Raw genomic sequence first — 17,789 nt, 5'->3', positions numbered from 1 at the left:
TCTGCCCGCCGCGGTGCCGGAAGCTGCCTCCGTTCGACTTGACTGCGAGACGCCGTGCCGTTTGGCGCCTCCGATTCGCGTGCGCCACGGGTCACACTGGACCCCATCACGGGGGCGAACGAAAAATAGTCAGCCGATTGCACCCGGGACGCGTCCTCGAAGCTTGACTCCATACCGCCACCCATTCCGGGACTGGAAGCCATGCCGGTACTGGGCCCATCTGAACAGATGCTGATCAAAGCGCTACTCACCAAGGCGTCGCCTATTGAGACTTCGCTAACCCCCATGCCTAACACAGAGTCCGCACGACTTGTTTCCTCTCCGTTCCCGCGACCGTCATGCTTTTGCTTGGGCTGAGTGGACGCGCCCGCCGTTCCCTTGTGCTGACGGCTGAAGGCCGAGAACCCGGCGACCACGGAGCAAGAGAGACCGTTTGAGGACGCGAGTGTGGAACCGTCGCTCTGGACCGATGGCCGTGCGGTCAGTTCGCGATTGGGATTCGGACGTAGCCGCTGGTCCGTGCCGTCTTGCGTCGTCTTCTTTTCGGGTGTATGAAATGTAGGCGTGTGAAACTCCGGCACGTCGGAGCCCCTCTGTTCGGAGCCCCTCTGTTCGGAGCCCCTCTGTTCGGAGCCCCTCTGTTCGGAGCCCCTGTGGTCGCGGTCAGAGGCCTGGTCAGAGGTCTGATCAGAGGCCTGGTCGGCAGTCCGTTGACGGTCCGAATGGGGGGAGTGTTTATACTTTAGTCGTTCTCGTCTCAGTTCTCTTGAGTCATTTTGTATCAACTCGTTCTTTTTGAGCGTGTCCAGAAGCGAGCCAGCCTCTTGTTCGTCCCAAAGGGAGTTGCCATTGACTCTCTTTAGTGATGGAAAAACTTCCTTGGGATTTAGCTTAATGGGGCACCAGATGGCTACGAGATTGGGCATGTGATGTCCCAGACGTCTTGGGATGCGTGTTAAGCCTAATGATCGACCAGCACATTGGTTTGACAAGTCCAAAACTTCGAGACTAAGGTGCACGTCGTCCCGTGTCAAGTCTTCAGCCAGATCCTCCATGTTCGTGATACAGTTTTGACTAGCATCCAGCGACTGGAGGAGTGCCAGACGTGACAACCAACGCAGGCTCTGAATGGAACACCCGCGAACACTAAGAGTCCTCAGTCGTGGCAGTAGACTCAAGTTGTACAAATACGGCTCCAAAGTACCTTCTTCGATTTCCAGCCGTTTTCCCACCAACTGGGTCCCCACCAACTGCGTCCCAACCAATTGGTCGCCACGGCCATGATCGCCACGTTTTTTCTGGGCGGTCTTCTTCCTGCCATCCGTGACGGTCTGATCGTCGCCGCTACATACCGTCGAGATTTCCAGTTGCCGGAGCGCAGTCAGTTTGGCCAAATATACTCGGTCTTTCAGGAGGCCAAAGGTCTCAGGGGTGATCACGAGCGAGAGCAGCTCCTCCTCCTCCTCCACCTCCGGCTTGCGTTTTCGGCCACCTCCGAAAAGGGCCGGCGCCATTAAAAATTGATGCACTGCACGCAACTGACCGTGGGTACGGCTGGCCGCGTGTTGCTCGACCGCGTCACGCTGGTTGCTCTCCGTGGAAAAGTCACGGGCATCCTTGGCCCGTCTGGCGCCGGCAAAACCACACTGCTTAACACACTTCTCGGACGCGTCCCTCAAAACCAGGTCCAAGGTCAAGTCAGCACACGCGACCCAGCATGTACCGACCCAGCATGTACTGACCCAGCATTAACTGACCCAGCATTAACTGACCCAGCTAACACGCACCCTACGCGGACTGATGCTGGACGTACAGATGCTCTACACGCACGGACGGATGCTCTACACTCGCTACGAACGGCAGGGGCCGGGGAAGGGACACGTGGCCGCGAATCCTCCTTCGCGGAATCGAACGCCATCAGCGAGGATGACTACACGACCATCCGTTCGCTTTCACGCGGGGGATTGCGTTCAGCCCAGACGCGCCTGGACTCTGTTTTCGCGGAAAGTGCCTGGCCGTCCTCCGCCCTGAACCGGACGCTGGACCGGACATTAGACGGGCCCCTGAATCGAGAAAGGACCCTTCCCCTGGACAGGACCCTGCCCGTGCCCCGGACAGGGGGCACTGTTTTGTTTACCGGTGCAAGTAGCTTCGCTGACCTACAGGAGAGTGCGGAGCGTTTCGGCTCCCCTCTGGAAGTCCCCTCCGCTCCGTTGGCCCCGGCAGATGTGGCCTCTGCCACTGGTCTGTCGGTCGCCCGAGAAAGGTTGCGAGTGGGGTACGTGATGGCCAAAGATTCTTTGTATCCGTTTTTGACGGTGCGCGAAACACTGGAACAGGGTGCATGGTTGAGATTGCCGGCGCGTCTATCCAGGCGGTCGCGTGCAGCTGCAGTGGCGGCGGTCGTGCGGAGCATGCAGTTAGGCGCGTGTCTTGAGCAACTGGTCGGCGACCATATTTCTCGGGGCGAGCGGCGACGACTGGCGGTTGCACTTGAACTTCTTGCCTCACCCGATGTACTCGTACTCGACGAACCGACCAGCGGGGTCGACAGCGTGCTAGCGCTACAGCTCATGCGGCTGCTACAACGACTGAGTCGCGAGTGTGGCCTTACAGTCCTCGCCACACTCCACCAACCAGCAGACCGCGTACTCGAAACTCTCGACCATCTCGTTCTACTCATGCAGGGCCGCGTCATCTATCAAGGACCCGTACCCGAGGTCACGCCTTTCTTCGCCGCACATGCTGGCATCGGCAAACCTGCACACTACTCAGTCGCTGACTTCATGCTCGAAATCGCATCCTGTCCAGACCGCGCGACGGAACCCACCGAACGTGAGCTCGACCGCTACCAATGGGAACCCTGTCACGACCGAGAACCCCCCCTCGACCGAGAACCCCGCCATAACGAGCTGCCTCCCTTCTCTCCGAAGCTGGGGGGACCGGGTTTCCTCTCCGCAAGGAGTGCCGTCCAAACCGACAAAGGTGGCTTACTCGCTACTGTCGGTGCCGGCTGTGATGAAGAAGAAAACCTCGACCCTCAACGGCGCGGCTGCGCCACCTGGCGCGGCCCCGGTCCGGGTTGTCTTGAGTCCCAATCTCAGGCTCGCACTGTGGTGACACCAGGTGCAGGATTACGGTCAGGTTCTGCATCTTCGCACATACATACGGACTTGGTGCTTCCGAGACGTGCGGCGTCACGCTTGTTGAGTCGAACGTCGTCGTCGGGCGCTAAAGAGTGGACTATGTCACGCGTGCTGCACCAGATTTACGAGGCCTCGGGATACGGCGCGCGAGTAGAGGCACTGATCATGACCCAGCGCCGCCAGTTCCGTCTCGCCCGAATCCGGATGGGGGTCGGGACTGAGTTCTCAGGAGCCGAGTTCTCAGGAGCGCGTTCTGGGATGGAATCCAGGATGGGACCGGAGATGGGAGGGCGGGTAGAAACTTCTGGTTCGATGCCGTGTCTTATGAGCGAGGTTCAAGGCGTGCCCGTCTCGGTGGAGGACCTCGCCGCCTTCAATCAGGATAAGGCTGTGTCGTGGCGCACACAGTTCCGGGTTTCACTTGACCGCGCTTGGAAACGTCGCTCTCGCACCTGGCTGAAGACGCTGGTCATCTGGCTCGCTGCCTGGGTCCAGGCCACGCTTTTCGGTCTCGTTTTCTACGACATTGGGGGGCCCGTCGAACAAGTACAGATACCCGCCTTTAACACCTGGCCCTTCTGGCACTCTGACCCCATCCGCTACCTCAGTACTGGACTCACCGGCGGTCGAGACGCCGACCCGGTGGTGGAAGTGGATCCGGTGGGAATTGAACCAGTGGTGGGAATTGAACCAGTGGTTGGAATTGAACCAGTGGTTGGAATTGAACCAGTGTTGGGAATTGACCGGGAAGTTGCAATTGACTCAGGAGTTGACGCGGAAGTGGGAGGGGAAATTGAATCAGTGGATCCAGTTGCGGTGGTTGGTATCGGGGTGGGTGGTCGGAGGTTGGAAGCGGAGTCATGGTCGCCGGCATTTGGTTGGGATTCGTCTTGGTCGCGCACACGTGTGCGGCAAGATCCGTTTGTGGCGCTGGCGTCGGGAGGTGTTAACAGGCGGACTCGTTCGTCGGTGGTGTTGGATGTAGTGGCGAATTTGCCAGCGGTGAGTTCGTATCTGACGGCGGTGGCGACATGTTATCGGACACATATGCCGGCGGCGGAGGGGTCGTTGTCGGAGTGGCGTGCAGACGACAAGTTTAATGTGACCTTGGGTGAGGGTTACCCAAGTGTGCAGGACGTGCTTTCTGCGCTGGCGGCTTTGCCCCAAGTACTCTGGCTACTTGAACATTCCGAATTCAACTGGCCACCCCTCGAAGGAGTAGGACCCGATCCTGTGCGTTACTTCCTACCAGGTGTTATTCGAAGCGCCTCTCACATGACACCACTCGTGTGCTGTCTTGGCAACCCTCTGCCGTTCGCTTTTATAATAACTAAGTTCACCAAACGATGTCAACAACTTTACGGAACCGACTTGCCCACACCGCCTCGAGATTGGCAATGGTACGCAGCCGGCACTGACCTACAAGACATCGCGCACACACTGGGTCGACCCGACTCTGGAACTGAAGGTCCAGCGGCCACTACTCCTCCCAGGATACCCAACTATTCAGAGCTAGGTGGGAGTATTTCGATTGGGGACATGCCCATCGGGCAGTATAATAGCGTGATGGACATGCCCATAGCAGAGAAGTACAGCAGTATCCCGTTACAGAAGCGAGCCTTTCTCGAGGAATGGATTAAAACTCACCCGGATGACCAGAACCCTTCCGAAGAGGCTTTGGCCAACTGGGGTTTCAAGGCGTTCGATGTCTACGAAGGAGCACGCCACGAACGTACGACGACCACCACCACCACCGCCGCCCCGCCAGCGCCGGTGCAGCTCGATCGCGACCCGTTAGAGCTTTTGAAGGAAATGATTTTAGCGGGCGCACAAGCCAGCGCACAAGCCAGCGCACAAGCCAGCGCTCAAGCCAGCGCTCAAGCCAGCGCTCAAGCCAGCGCTCAAGCCAACCCTGCGACCGAGATCGGTTCGGAAGGCGGCGATGTACAGAGCGCTGCTCAGGATGCTCTACAGAACGTCAACGTCGCCCCGTCTTGGGCAGCTCCGGAAGGGGCGTCTGGACAAGGGGGGTCTCGGACGGCTCCCCAAGACAGGATAGTTCAACCAGGAGTTGGCATTCTCCAATCAGGAGCTGAGATTACCCAGCCGGGGGTGAGTGGCGCCCCGGCTCGCCGATTATCGTCTGGGTTGGCGAAGACGGTGGATGACGTGTTGGCGACGGTGACGAAAAGTACGCCGCGTTTGGATCGCCTGGTGGCGTCGTTGCGTCGTTTGCAAACACGTGTTTCGAGTTGCCCGGGGGAAACGGCGACTTGTCGATGGCTACGTCGTAAGGCGAGTGAAGTACAGAACGTGGTAGATGATTCGATGGCAACGGTAGGCACGTTGTTGAATGTTCAGGGTGTAATTCTGTTCCTTTTGATTAATTTGGGGTTCATGACTGCCGAGGTTTTGTCAGATGGACACAAGTACCGAGTGCCCTTTAATCGTGAGCGCTCGCTCAAACTGATTCGTTCTAGCTCCCACTTAACCGCGAACATGCTTGTAGACTTTCCCTTCCATTCAGTCGTTGCCGGCATATTCACCACTGCCTTCCTGCTGCTTACGCGGCTCCCTCTGTATTCCTACACTATGGTCCTTTCGCTCTATCTCACTGTATGGCTGTTCAGCTGGTCCGCCTACTCCGTCGCGTATGTGGTCGCCAGCATCGTCGACCGCGTCGACATCGGGGCAGTTTTACTCGCCGGTGTAACCGCCGTCATGCTCATTGTTACCGGCATGTTTGTTGGCGACGCAGGACTCCCGGGATGGATACTCTGGCTTAAATCTTTCAGCATCTACCGCTTCGGCTACTCCGCTCTCACCCTGGTCCAGTTTCCCGACAACAATAGCTTCGGTGTCCTACCAAATGAAATAGCACGTGCAATTGCCGGGCTACAAGAATGGGATTACAGCTACAACATCCTTATGATGCTCACACTAGGTCTATTCTACAGAATGCTCGCTATCGTCTTCACTGATATGCTATACAAGCACGTAGGACAGGAAACCTGCTAAAAATATGGCACTTCAAAATCGTGTGCTGTGTTCGACACCGGTATCGATAACAAATTTACTGGTCATGAGAGTCGCGCTGAGCCTACTACCACTTACCATACTTGCAGCTGAGTAAATACCTCTACCCGGACTCCTCCTATACTCCCGGCTACGCTGCCAAGATCGTTACCCCAGACATAATTCACTACCTGACCAGTCATGACCCGACGAAATTACCTGACATGATTATACCCCGACCCTACCATACCCCGACCCTACCATACCCCGACCTACCATACCCCGACCTACCATACCTCGACGGGCCATACCCCTTACATCATCGATCTTCTAACAGGACGGGTAAAAGCATAATATATGATGCTATCGTTTATACGGACAACAATAACCAAGTGAAGTATCTCAGGGGAAGCAGTACTCAGGGGCACGTCGTGGACGCGAAGCAGGTATCCGTGGACACAGCCGAACAAGTTGCTCAGCCGACTGGGCAATCGATTAGCTCGTCGATTAGTCGCGAGGTCGTACCTCGACGAGGGCAGGAAACGATTGGCGACTCAGAACTGGGATTCGAGCAAACACAGCTCGCCCAAGCCCAGACGCAAGCCGCTCAAGCGCAGGCTGTCCAAGTTGAGCAGGAGCGTGTGGCCCAGCAAGAAGAGGACGCTGTTAACTTGACCGTTTCGCTCGCTGCCGATGTGCAGATTCAAGAACCTGTGGTTCCCGAAGCGGACCACCGCTTGGTTCAAGAAGCCGTGGTTCAAGAAGAGGCTGTGGCTCCCGGAGTAGCGATGGCGCCAGCCGTTTACTTTGTTGCGGGGGAGGAGGTGGGTGGTTGGCCTGCGGAGGTGCAAGATCCCGCCCCGGCGGAGGCGGTGATGAATGGGTCGCAGGCGGCAGAGTCAGTGGTGGGTGGTCCAATAGTGGAGAAGTCAGCGGAATTAGCCACAGAGTCGTCGTCATCGGAGGGGTCGTCATCGTTGCCGGCAGGGGGACCATTGCCTGTGCGCGAGTACCTAAGTAGTTCTTTGTTGCATGCGTTACAGGGTCGTGGATTGGATCAGTTTGTTTTATCTGTTGAGCAGATGTTAGCTCAAGGTTTGTCGGGTGCTCAGAGTCTGTTGTTACGTGACGCGCCATGGGGTGTGCGACAGCGGGAGGCGATTCGTCAGGCGATATTGGATACTATCGACGTGGCAGGAAGGGAAGCTCGGGCGGCGGTAAGTGAAAGTCAGTTTAGTGTTCCGTCAGCTCCCCCGTTGGGTATCGTGCCGATTCCGGCTCGGACGCCTGGTAAGTGGACTGGTCGTGCGGCAGCCGACGGAACTGGAGAGAAGTTACCATCCTTCGCGGACGTGGTAGCAGACCGTTGGGCAGAGACGGTGAAGGAGACAGTGAACTTACCGAGGATGGGTCCGTTTAATCCGGCCAGTTGGCGACCTGAGGAAGTGGCGGCGGTTTTAGGTCCGTTATTGAACATGATACCTCATGAAGTGACACAGTTGATTGAGCATCGTGCCCGTGCACAAGCAGATTTGGGAATGGATCATCGTGCCATTGACGCAGCTGCGAACGCCGCACAACGTGCGTTTGGAGACACAGTCTATCAGGCAGATGTCGCCGGCATAGGACATCTTCAGATGGGCAATAAATGGGCACACTACAAACTGAAGCCCGCCATCCTTGATCTACCACTTTTAGGACCCGCCAATCCCGCACAACAATTAGCTGCTAACACGCATATCAGTCTACCCTTCAAGGCCTCACGAATTGATGGACCAAGACCACCTTTCCTAGCACTCGAAAACTTGGCACTACTCAACCCACTCAATGCTTACGAACCAAAAAAGGCTAAACCCGAACTTCCACTACACTCCATACTCACACCCGTGGACCGCAGAAGGAGAAGACTCAATTCCATCGATGACTTCATCAACGAATGGCATCTACTTGAACGACCATTCCTCCGAAAAATACTCCATTATCTCCCTTCATCCAAACGAAACACTGATGACTCCCTTGACGGACAGACCATCGCAAACGGACAGACCATCGCAAACGGACAGACCATCGCAAACGGACAATCCGCTGATGATCGCAGTCAAGAAACAAACAAAGAACCACGCAGAGAGGATCAGGCACGGGGCTTGATGCGGCGAACCACAGAGGCATTTGAGGAGGACGCCACCAGATCTAACCAAGAGCTTCATGAGGACAGCCAGGATACACTTTCTATAATGACTGGAAAAAGACACATGAGAGATAAAATCGAATTCGGTGATGACCATGATGTACTCCGAGGAACTGACATCTAAATACTACCAACCATATTCCGGAACAGAGTGATTACGGAACAGAGTGATTACGGAACAGAGTGATTACGGAACAGAGTGATTACGGAACAGAGTGATTACGGAACAGAGTGATTACGGAACAGAGTGATTACGGAACAGAGTGGTTCCCCAAGTAGTTCGCCGGAACTCAAGTCGTCATTCTGGACCTCACAAGTGTATCATAGTCCGTATTGAAAGGTGTGCAATTACACCACGCAGATGGAGATCATATGGAACTATTTCCCTTTCAGTTGTGACGGCAAAATGCGGGGGCGGCGGCGTTCTCACAATTGTCCAATTTAGTCGTCGTCCAACGGAATATCGCCCCCGTGAGCGACGAGGTCGAGCAGGAACGACTTCTCATTTAGTCGTTCCCACCGATTCAGCTGCGTCGTGGTCTTTGCCGTGAACGCGTGACAGAATTCCCTGAAGCCCTCTACCTTCTTCAAATCCATAACACTAAAAAGTAGTTAGACGTCACTGGGGGTGGCGAAGTGGAAGGGGAAGTGGAAGTGAAGGGGAAGGGGAAGGGCAAGGGGAAGGGGAAGGGCAAGGGGTGAGTTTACTTGTAGGCTTGAATGATGGAGTCGCAAATCCAGTGTGCGATATAGAGTGTGGACTGTCTTTTGCAGAAGTGCACAGCTGCAAGGAGGAGGACCTCGATGTCTTCTACGGTTTTGAATTCCTCCCGGATCATCTGCACCAGGTCCAGATCAGGTCCGGTGGCGTTCTGACTGACGCCATGCTCAGTTTCAAATGTGCTGATTTCAAGTGTGGTTGACTCGATGAGTTTGGCGACGACTTTTTCGAAAATGTCGACGCTCTTCCATTTGCAAGCGGCGCGGATGGCGCGAGCATATTGTCCTTGTGCGATCCAGATGTCGGCGTTGGCGCGGTCATTTCTCTGTGCGCGATCGTGTGCCGTTTCTTCTTGTTTAATTTCTGTACCGCGGTCTCTCCAAAGTGCCGAGCTACCATCTGCGGCAACGGAGATGAGTGCCGGTTGATCGGCGAAGGATGCTTCCATGAGTGTGGTAATACGGTCATCGTGTGCAAGACTGGTGCCGCAGTACTCCACGGCGAGTGTGCTTGATACATCCCAGGCCTGTACCGAACCGTCGGCGCAGCCGGCAGCGAGACGATTACCCTGCATAATGTACTTGAGCACCAGCACGTGGTTGGTCGCACCCATGATGGTTTGCTGGCATTCGTGCGTCTTCAGGTTCCAAATGCGCAACGTCCCGTCTACACTCGCCGAGGCCAGGTATGGCTCGGCCGGGTGGAACGCCAACGCCGTTACAGCCGCCTTGTGTCCCTTCAGCACCGCCAGTGCCTTCCCGTCGCTTGGCCGCCACAGCCGCACAGTCCGGTCTGCGCCGCCGCTCGCCAACACCTTGTTCGAACCGTTTACTGCTACGCAGTACACCGGCTTGTCCGCCGCCTTCCACAACACCGTCGACGTCTCGAACTCGCAACCCGGCACACCTGGGTTCGAAGCCGGACTCTGTCCCGACTTCAAATTTTCCGGACCCAAATTCAACACCCACAGCCGAATAAAATTGTCCGAACCGACAGTAGCCACAAAGGGCTGCCCAGCAGCAATGGTCGTGGCCTCCGCCGCCACCGGCTTCTGGCTGAAACATGTGTTTGTCAGAGAACCAACCGCTCCAGTCCGACACGCGGCAACCAACATTCCCTGCTCCATGTCTACCACGCACAATCGACCCAACTTCGTCACGAACGCCAAATACCTCCCACATTCCGACATATCCACAGCCGCAATCACCTCGTCACTGTTCACCAACATCTCCGTAACTTCGCACTCGCCGCGGTCCCATATTACGCGCTCGCGGATGACGCTTCCGTCGATCCCGCATGAATACGTAACCGAACATCGACCCACCGGACCCGTAGAGGCAACGTCCTTAGGGACACCCGCAGGGGTAGGGGTGGGGGCCAGGACCATGCCGACGGCGGCGGAGGAGCTGGTGCCTACACCGCGTAGCGCTTTGTTGGGCTCGAGCGAAGGCGCGTTCAGGCGCCAGTGTACGAGGCCCTGGTTGGTCGTGATGACGACGAAGGCGTCGTTCTTGGGCGACTTAAAGAGTCGGCGGATTGGCGGTCGTGGGACGTGGAACTGGTAGGCTTGAGCGGCGCTCGTGCGATATGGCACGGTCTGTTTCCGTACAACATCTAGCATGACCACAGCGCCCGCCTCCGTCCCAGCGAGGGCGAACCAACCTGGTGCATTTTGGAGAAAGGCCTGGTCGATGATGGCCTCCTCCACGGCCGCCCGGGGCACAATGACGATGCTGGCATATGTCTCCTTCGCACTCATTGCGACCAAACACTTGTCCAAAATCCGCAGCGAGGAGTCCGCCTCCATCACCTTCTTCACAGCACTCGTATTTTCGGCGGCCAGCGCCATCCTCTTGGCACCATTAGCGTTTTTAGACGCGTCCGGAGTGTTGGAGGCAGTGAGTAGTTCGAGTGCGTGGACGGGGTGGCCTAGGTCTATGAAGCCGTTGTGTCTCAGTTCCTTCGAGGCTCCAAAATGCTTCTGCTTACACTTCTCCAAAACCCGTTCCAGCACCGTCTTGAGAGACCACAACTTCACTTGGCGATCGCCGCCAACAGTGAGGAAACAGGGCACAAACCCGTTCGTCTTACCTAGGGGCAAATTGATGTCCACGAAAGCCGCATCCAACACTGCCGTTGAGTGGGCCTGTGCCGAGACCAAGATGACGTTGCGACACAAGTCCATCACATGCACCACACCCGTGCTACTACCCAATAGTAACAACACACGCGTTTGGTGGAACCGTAACAAACTGCACTGGTCTCCGTTGATAAGCAATCCCTCAAAGTTGTGGGTCAACGCACCCGTTGTCATGTCGTACACCTTGCAACGGCCGTTCGAAGACGCCACCGCTACCACCGGCACTGTATTGTGGCACTCCAACCAACGAGGCGCGCCTCCCGGGGCCGAAAACATCCATGATGCCACTGGCTTGAATGCCGATGCCTTCTCCGTGTCGCCGTCCTGCATCGCCACGTCCTGAGACTCCGCCACGTCCTGAGACCCCGCCGCGTCCTGAGACTCCGCCGGGTTCTCGTAGGTCCAAACCTGGACCGTTCCGCTCCTGTGCAATCCAGCGATATATAAGATACCTACCGCGGTGATGGTGGTTGCTATCTGTATGACGTCATCGAAGACCGCGCTGGCGAAGCCTTCTTCGTCCAGGGTGCCTTTTTTGCGCGAGTCCAGACCACCACCAAGAGTCGCTATTTGGTCGCCCCGAGCGCTCGTGACCTGAATACGGTCTCGGTCGCCACTCAATATCAGCTCCCCGAGCTCCGCGCCTGCGGCCAATCGACCCTGCGTGTAGACATAAGTAACACAATCTCCCGCGGCGGCAGCACCGATGGAACGCCACACCTGGTAAGGGAACCGTCGACTCATGCCCCAGGGGAATTTTAGAAAATGACCCGCGGCCAGGCAGGGCTAACCTGGACGCGAGACGACCACGGAACAGCCAAACGATAAGGGGGCATAAACTTGGGTACACACCTTGATGCAAAACATTGGCACAGACCTTGATACAGATATTGTACAATCACTGCACTAGTTTAAACACTGGTGCAAACCTACCAGGAGTAACCAACCACACGCTGATGCCCAAATGTCCATAACCTGTGGTCGTAAGCGTGTTCCATACTGCCTGTATCATGCCCGTAGGAAACGAGACGTCGCGGACACGAAACGTCTCGTGCCGAACGACTAGAGGACGCGCCCAATAGACAGATCCACCTCGTAAAACCACTTGTAGAATCCCCTTGTAACTCAGTCCGGCACGGTTCGGTTGTCATTCACGATTCTTATTCTGGAGCTTGACCGATCACGCGCGCGGGGATGCCAACAATTTTTCAATGAAATCTTCCGCGGCCCCCGGGGCGAGCTCAAGCGCGGGCCACGGTAGGGAAGTGGTTGTTCTGACGGTTCTGGAAGCCTTCATGGTGGACGGCGAGACCGCAGGTTACCAGCAATCGTATGGTGGACTGGGGTATGACGACCGGAGGTATGACGACCGGAGGTATGACGATAGACGGTATGACGATAGAAGGTTTGACGATAGACGGTATGACGACAGAAGGTTTGACGATAGACGGTATGACGACAGAAGGTATGACGCCCACTTGTTGCCGCGCGGGTCGTCTGATAGGGGTTACTTACCGTTGGATGGTGGGTATCACGATCGGTGGTACGGTGGTACGTACAGACGGTGCACCGACTCCAAGTGCTGGTGCCATAAAAGCACTCATCGGGCCGACAAGCACCACTGGTGGCAGTGCAAGAAAAAAAAGAAAGCGCTCGACCATGCGTCATGTGGCCCCATTATCGACTCTTCGATCCCCTGCACCTGTGATGACGGAGACTGGCCTCAACCCAACCATCGTTGGGGCGGACGAGAGGCTCGTCCTAGCGACCTCTCCTCCCGCGAAAGATTGGAGCTCCTCTATCTGCAGCAGAAACAAAACGATATCTTGAGCGAAATGGCTGCCGTCGAATACGCCAGGGCACTGGCCAACAACCAAGCGACCGGAACTCAACCCCAGCAGCCCGTGGCCAGACTGGTACAACCGCAATTTATCCAGCCTCAACAAATCGCATCCGCCCCATATAACCTAGCATTCGGTACTGCACCGTATTCTGCAACGTATTCTGTTCCTCAAGTGTTTGTGCCCCAACCGCAGCCGCCATTCGCCGTGCCCCAGGACACACTCGTGCGGTTTCAGTAGCGCAACAAGACAGGAGGTCGCATGAGACGATGGACGGGCCCACAGCTGGGCTGCTTCGACCTGGCTCATGCTCTTGAGTGGCCTCTTCCTGCTCTTGGGGAGCTCGCTCATCTTGGGGAGCTCGCTCATCTTGGGGAGCTCGCTCATCTTGGGGAGCTCGCTCAGGCAACCACAGTTGCGTTCCCTCAGTAGCATCAGTCAGCATTTTTCAACCCATTAGACCGTTGAAGCGATAAGCAAAAGAGTTCAACAAACAGACGGATACCACAGGGAAAGAGATATCGATAAAAGAGACCTAGCCGGGCGGGCAAGGGACCCACTCGGGCAAGGGACCGAGCCGAGCAAGGAACGACCACAAAAGAATGGATGATAAAAGACGACGCCCAAGTTTGTTCTTGTCCATACAAGGCGTGGTGGCAGCGGCCAGTCGTCGCAATGCGAACCGCGCGGAGGATACCCGCAAGGATTGGCTCCGTCAAGTAAGCCCCCCAACCCCCTGCCTGATTGGTTGGTTGGTCTTCCCCCCCAACCCCCCGATCGGTTGGTGATCCCCCCGGCCCCAATGCAGTGTTTGGTTAGAGTTCGTTTCAAGGGGATGGTCGGATGACAGGTGGATTGACCACGTTGGGTATTTTGGGTGCCATAGTGGTGGCGTTGGTTTGCGGATTATTTCTGGGTATGTTACTGTTCCAGCCAACTGTGGTTATAGCTGGGTATGACCCTACATCGAGTAGCAAGTTAAGTTTCTATGAGACGCGAGATTTGGCCGGTGTCAAGGTCGATGTGGATGTGGTCATGGTGATAGAGAATACAAGTCGTGTACCAGGACAACTTAAGTTCTCTGGCAGCCTTGCTGACACGACCGGCATACAACTTGTGGCCTTAGGCAATGGTACTCTCAGCGTCGTCATCATGACCGGCTACGTAAAAGGCCTGTCTTCCAGCGGCGGCGTCAATCGCTCCGTCGTCCCACTCAAAGCCAGGCAAGCCCTCGTTGTCGACTTCGCCTTCCACGGCGCCACTTCCGGCTTCGGACTCGCCACCTTCGACGACTACGCTCTCAGACTCGCTGCGTAACCACCACACCCACAAGAGTTTCCACCCACAAGAGTTTCCACCCACTCACAAACACACATTGGCACACACTTTGCACACATAAGTTTGCAGTCGGCACACGTGAGTTTTATCAGGTCCAAGTGTCAGGAATACGGCTACACATTGGCTTACATTCAGTTGGAAACGATGAACTTTTTTACCCTTTCTGGTTTCGCGTCTAGTCATACCTATCAGTCTGGCGTTTTCGAAATTCCATGCGAGACATGGCAAGTAACTCAATAAGGAAGTCCTCTGGTTTTAATTTCTGTACCGGCCTCACCGCTGCCGTTGGCCTGACGTCGTCCTGGCCTGCCGTCGTCCTGGCCTGACGTCGTCCTGGCCTGACGTGCATCTGGGTGCATCTATGATCCGGACGTGGAAGTTGTGATCGGGATTTCAAGCTGGACCAAGGATGGCGCGCCATGGCACGCATTGTGTGGTTGCCTTCGGTAATGGTGGCTAGTCTCGGCAAACGAATTCGGTAATTGTCGAATTGGCCCTTATGGGGCTTCTGGTCTTGGTGTGGGACTTCTGGTCTCGGTTGGGTCGTGGCCTTGGTGTGGGGAGAGTGTGTCTTCACACCAGTTGTGTCCTTTCTGATTGTTAGGGGGCCATAGCATGTGTGAGGAGTGCGCCGATTGCACTGAAGATGCCGAGGCCGAGGAGTATTGAGGCAATGCCAACAGAGGAGAGGAGTGCGGACATGGTCATGATGACGGAGATGGCCATGATCCTGGAGTTCATGGCGGAGATACCGGAAGCGAGTCCCTTGACTTCTGGTCGGAATATTTCTGCGGGGTAGACAAGGGCAAGTGGTGCGCCGCAGCCGTTGAGTACCTCAAAGGCGACGAAGGCGGTGATGAGAGCGAGTTTGGCAACGGGGCGGTCTCCACCTGCGACCAGTGGTTGCAGGAAAGCCATAGCGCAGAAGGCCCCAGCCACGCCCCATTGACTGAGTAGGAGCAGTGGTTTGCGGCCAACGAAATCCACCAGGGGGATGCCCAATGCCACACCCGACGCAACCGCTGCTGCGAGGAAAGTGTTGAGTGTGAAAGCGTCCATGGCCAATCCCAACTCGGAAATGATCGCCACAGCAAAGGCCGATACGGCGTAAGTTGGCACCACTAAACTGCCCCAGAAAGAGCTCACAAACACGATCGACTTGCCTGTGCTCATGCCCTCACTTGAGCTCGGAGACGACCCGTGTTGCTCAGGCACCGCACACTGGCCCTCTTGGGCGTTTTGAGGCATGCTGTCCTGCTGGACGGCGCAATGTCCCGTGCGGCTGCAGACCAGGGGGTTGCATATCTGGGTGGTGGGGTTGCATATCTTTATGCCTGGGTTCGCTTCCAGGTCATGGACACGTGATACCTTGTTTTTTGCATCAAGCCAGGGCTGTGATTCTGGGAGGCAGTAGGCGAAGTAGCTGAGGGTGAAGAGAGTGGGTATGGCGGAAAGGAAGAGTGTGGTGCGCCACTTGAGGGAGTCAGAGTTGAGTTGCGCGTTGAGGAGCGCGCCGACGGCGATGGCCATGAAATTGCCGGTGAAGAAGTTGAATTCGGTGAATGATAAGAGGCGTCCAATGTACTCCGGGTTGAGTGACTCGGATAGGTAGGTGGTAATAGCGGCGTAATGAGCACCGACAGCCCAGCCCACGGCGGCTCGGGCGAGGCAGAGTGAAAGGACTTCGGGACTGAGTGCTTGGAGCACAGAGCCAAGAATAAGTGCGGTCCAGGCGCTCATGATACATCGTCGACGGCCGTAGGCGTCAGCGACCCAACCACCCATGGGACTGCCCACCATGTTGCCCGCCAATGCAGCTGCTCCCAGGGCACCCCTCCAGCCGTCTGTTAGTTTCAAATCCGATGTCGCCGGCTCCATTGCCGGCGAAATCGCTCCCATCGCATAGCCGATGCAATTGTGCGTCAGACACACAGTTATCAAGATCCGCAGTTCCACTGAGCTAAAAAGCGCACGTGGCGCCTCCAACTTAATCGCCGACATCTCGCCCCAAGCGCTGTCGGTCATCGCCCAAGCGCTCGCTCTCAGGAAAACCCACACACGTATGCGGCGCACACGCGCGCGGCACGGCGGATGGCGCACACCGCCGCAAAGTACTCACGACGGCAACACGCGTCATTGATAGGAGCGACCAACTAACTAGGTTCCACCACCACCCCCTCATCCTAGTCCTGACCACTCCTCGACTCCACTGCCTGGTTGCAAGAACGAGTCGTAACAACGTGCCTTGCAACAACACACGCTGCAACAAAGCGCGTTGCAACAAGAACGTTACAACAACGCGTTACAAGCCCGGCCATTATGAGCGATCGCAGGGCAGCGGCGTGCCAGCAAGGCCGTGGAGCAGCGCCCAGAATTACGGCGGCATACGCGCTCCAGGCGTGTGCACACGCGTGTGTGCTGGCTGCACGCGGCTGCAGGGTGAAGGTTTTTACCGGAAGTGGTCGGAGAGGCGCCTGTTGGACTCGGTGATGCGTCGTCCGCTGCGTTGCTGAGACTCTTCGACGAACTGACGGACGGCGCCAGTGGGGGCAGGAACGCGGTCAAGTTGGGTGATGACCTTGATCTTGGCTGCTTGCAATTTGTCTTGTTCGGAAAGCAGCGCACGTTCTGCGGTACGAACGGGTGAGTGTCGCCGCAGGACGGGTGACCGGACGACCTTAGGCACGGTCTTGGCCACTTGCTTGGCCCCATGTCGGTCGTCAGCACGCGTTGACGACCGCTTGCCAACCCCACCCTTAGCCACCCCATCCAGTAGTCGCCGACTGACCAAAATGGGCGCTCCGATCTTCAAGTTTTTTACAGGAGTCTGTGTCCGCCTAACCGCTGGCACACCTGCACTCCGACGGGTTGGCGTAATCACCGGCCGGTCCTTCTTCGTGCTCTTGGCACCACTCTTGGGGCCGCTCTGCCCAGTCTTGCCCGCGGACCCCTTCGCCGCCTTCTCAGACTTGTTCTTCTCCGGCTTGCGACTCGCAATGAGGTCGTCCAATGACAGGTCCATTTTTAAAAAAAAGAAACTACACAACCATCCAGACGCCAATTTAACACATGCTCCTCAGTCTATACATCAATAACAAACACGGCTCACTCATATTTCACAAAGTACCAACGCACCGAAGAAACTCTAATACACTGGACAAGCCGAGAGGAAGGGTATCCACACCCTACACATCTGTGCATCCACACACCCACCCTACACATCGACCCATGCGTCGACGTGCACGTGGACGTACACGTGGACGTGCACATGGACGTACACGTGGACGTGCGTGTCTCAAGAAGCAAACGTGTGTGCGACGAACACAAACACGCGCGTTTCGGCGAACGCGTGTCCAACACATATATATCCCACCACACGTATACCCCCCCCCCCCCCAAA

General features: G+C 56.4%; 6 protein-coding genes across 6 annotated transcripts; 2 read left to right on the top strand and 4 right to left on the bottom strand.

Annotated features, from left to right (window-relative positions):
• Window positions 1–1,156: 1,156 nt before the first annotated feature.
• Window positions 1,157–1,514, bottom strand: GNI_143310 (hypothetical protein; the record flags this gene model as incomplete). The annotated part of the gene is made up of 2 exons (XM_011134353.1): window positions 1,157–1,173; window positions 1,205–1,514. 2 exons carry the CDS (start codon window positions 1,512–1,514, stop codon window positions 1,157–1,159), a joined length of 327 nt encoding a protein of 108 aa, XP_011132655.1.
• A 9-nt stretch (window positions 1,515–1,523) lies between these two features.
• GNI_143300 (ABC transporter) lies at window positions 1,524–8,473 on the top strand (the record flags this gene model as incomplete). Its single annotated transcript, XM_011134352.1, has 2 exons — window positions 1,524–6,143; window positions 6,272–8,473. 2 exons carry the CDS (start codon window positions 1,524–1,526, stop codon window positions 8,471–8,473), a joined length of 6,822 nt encoding a protein of 2,273 aa, XP_011132654.1.
• A 580-nt stretch (window positions 8,474–9,053) lies between these two features.
• Window positions 9,054–11,954, bottom strand: GNI_143290 (putative WD40 domain protein; the record flags this gene model as incomplete). Its single annotated transcript, XM_011134351.1, has 1 exon — window positions 9,054–11,954. One exon carries the CDS (start codon window positions 11,952–11,954, stop codon window positions 9,054–9,056), a length of 2,901 nt encoding a protein of 966 aa, XP_011132653.1.
• Window positions 11,955–13,969: 2,015 nt separating this feature from the next.
• On the top strand, window positions 13,970–14,368 carry GNI_143280 (hypothetical protein; the record flags this gene model as incomplete). The annotated part of the gene is made up of 1 exon (XM_011134350.1): window positions 13,970–14,368. The coding sequence occupies one exon, from the start codon at window positions 13,970–13,972 to the stop codon at window positions 14,366–14,368; it is 399 nt and encodes a 132-aa protein (XP_011132652.1).
• A 621-nt stretch (window positions 14,369–14,989) lies between these two features.
• Window positions 14,990–16,414, bottom strand: GNI_143270 (putative transporter; the record flags this gene model as incomplete). Its single annotated transcript, XM_011134349.1, has 1 exon — window positions 14,990–16,414. One exon carries the CDS (start codon window positions 16,412–16,414, stop codon window positions 14,990–14,992), a length of 1,425 nt encoding a protein of 474 aa, XP_011132651.1.
• Window positions 16,415–16,838: 424 nt separating this feature from the next.
• On the bottom strand, window positions 16,839–17,411 carry GNI_143260 (hypothetical protein; the record flags this gene model as incomplete). Its single annotated transcript, XM_011134348.1, has 1 exon — window positions 16,839–17,411. One exon carries the CDS (start codon window positions 17,409–17,411, stop codon window positions 16,839–16,841), a length of 573 nt encoding a protein of 190 aa, XP_011132650.1.
• Between the last annotated feature and the right edge of the window lie 378 nt (window positions 17,412–17,789).

The sequence above is a fragment of the Gregarina niphandrodes genome (assembly GCF_000223845.1).
Source record: "Gregarina niphandrodes unplaced genomic scaffold scaffold00039, whole genome shotgun sequence".
Lineage (NCBI taxonomy): Eukaryota > Apicomplexa > Conoidasida > Eugregarinorida > Gregarinidae > Gregarina > Gregarina niphandrodes.
Note: the sequence above shows the minus strand (reverse complement) of the source record. Positions and strands in the feature narration are given on the sequence as shown.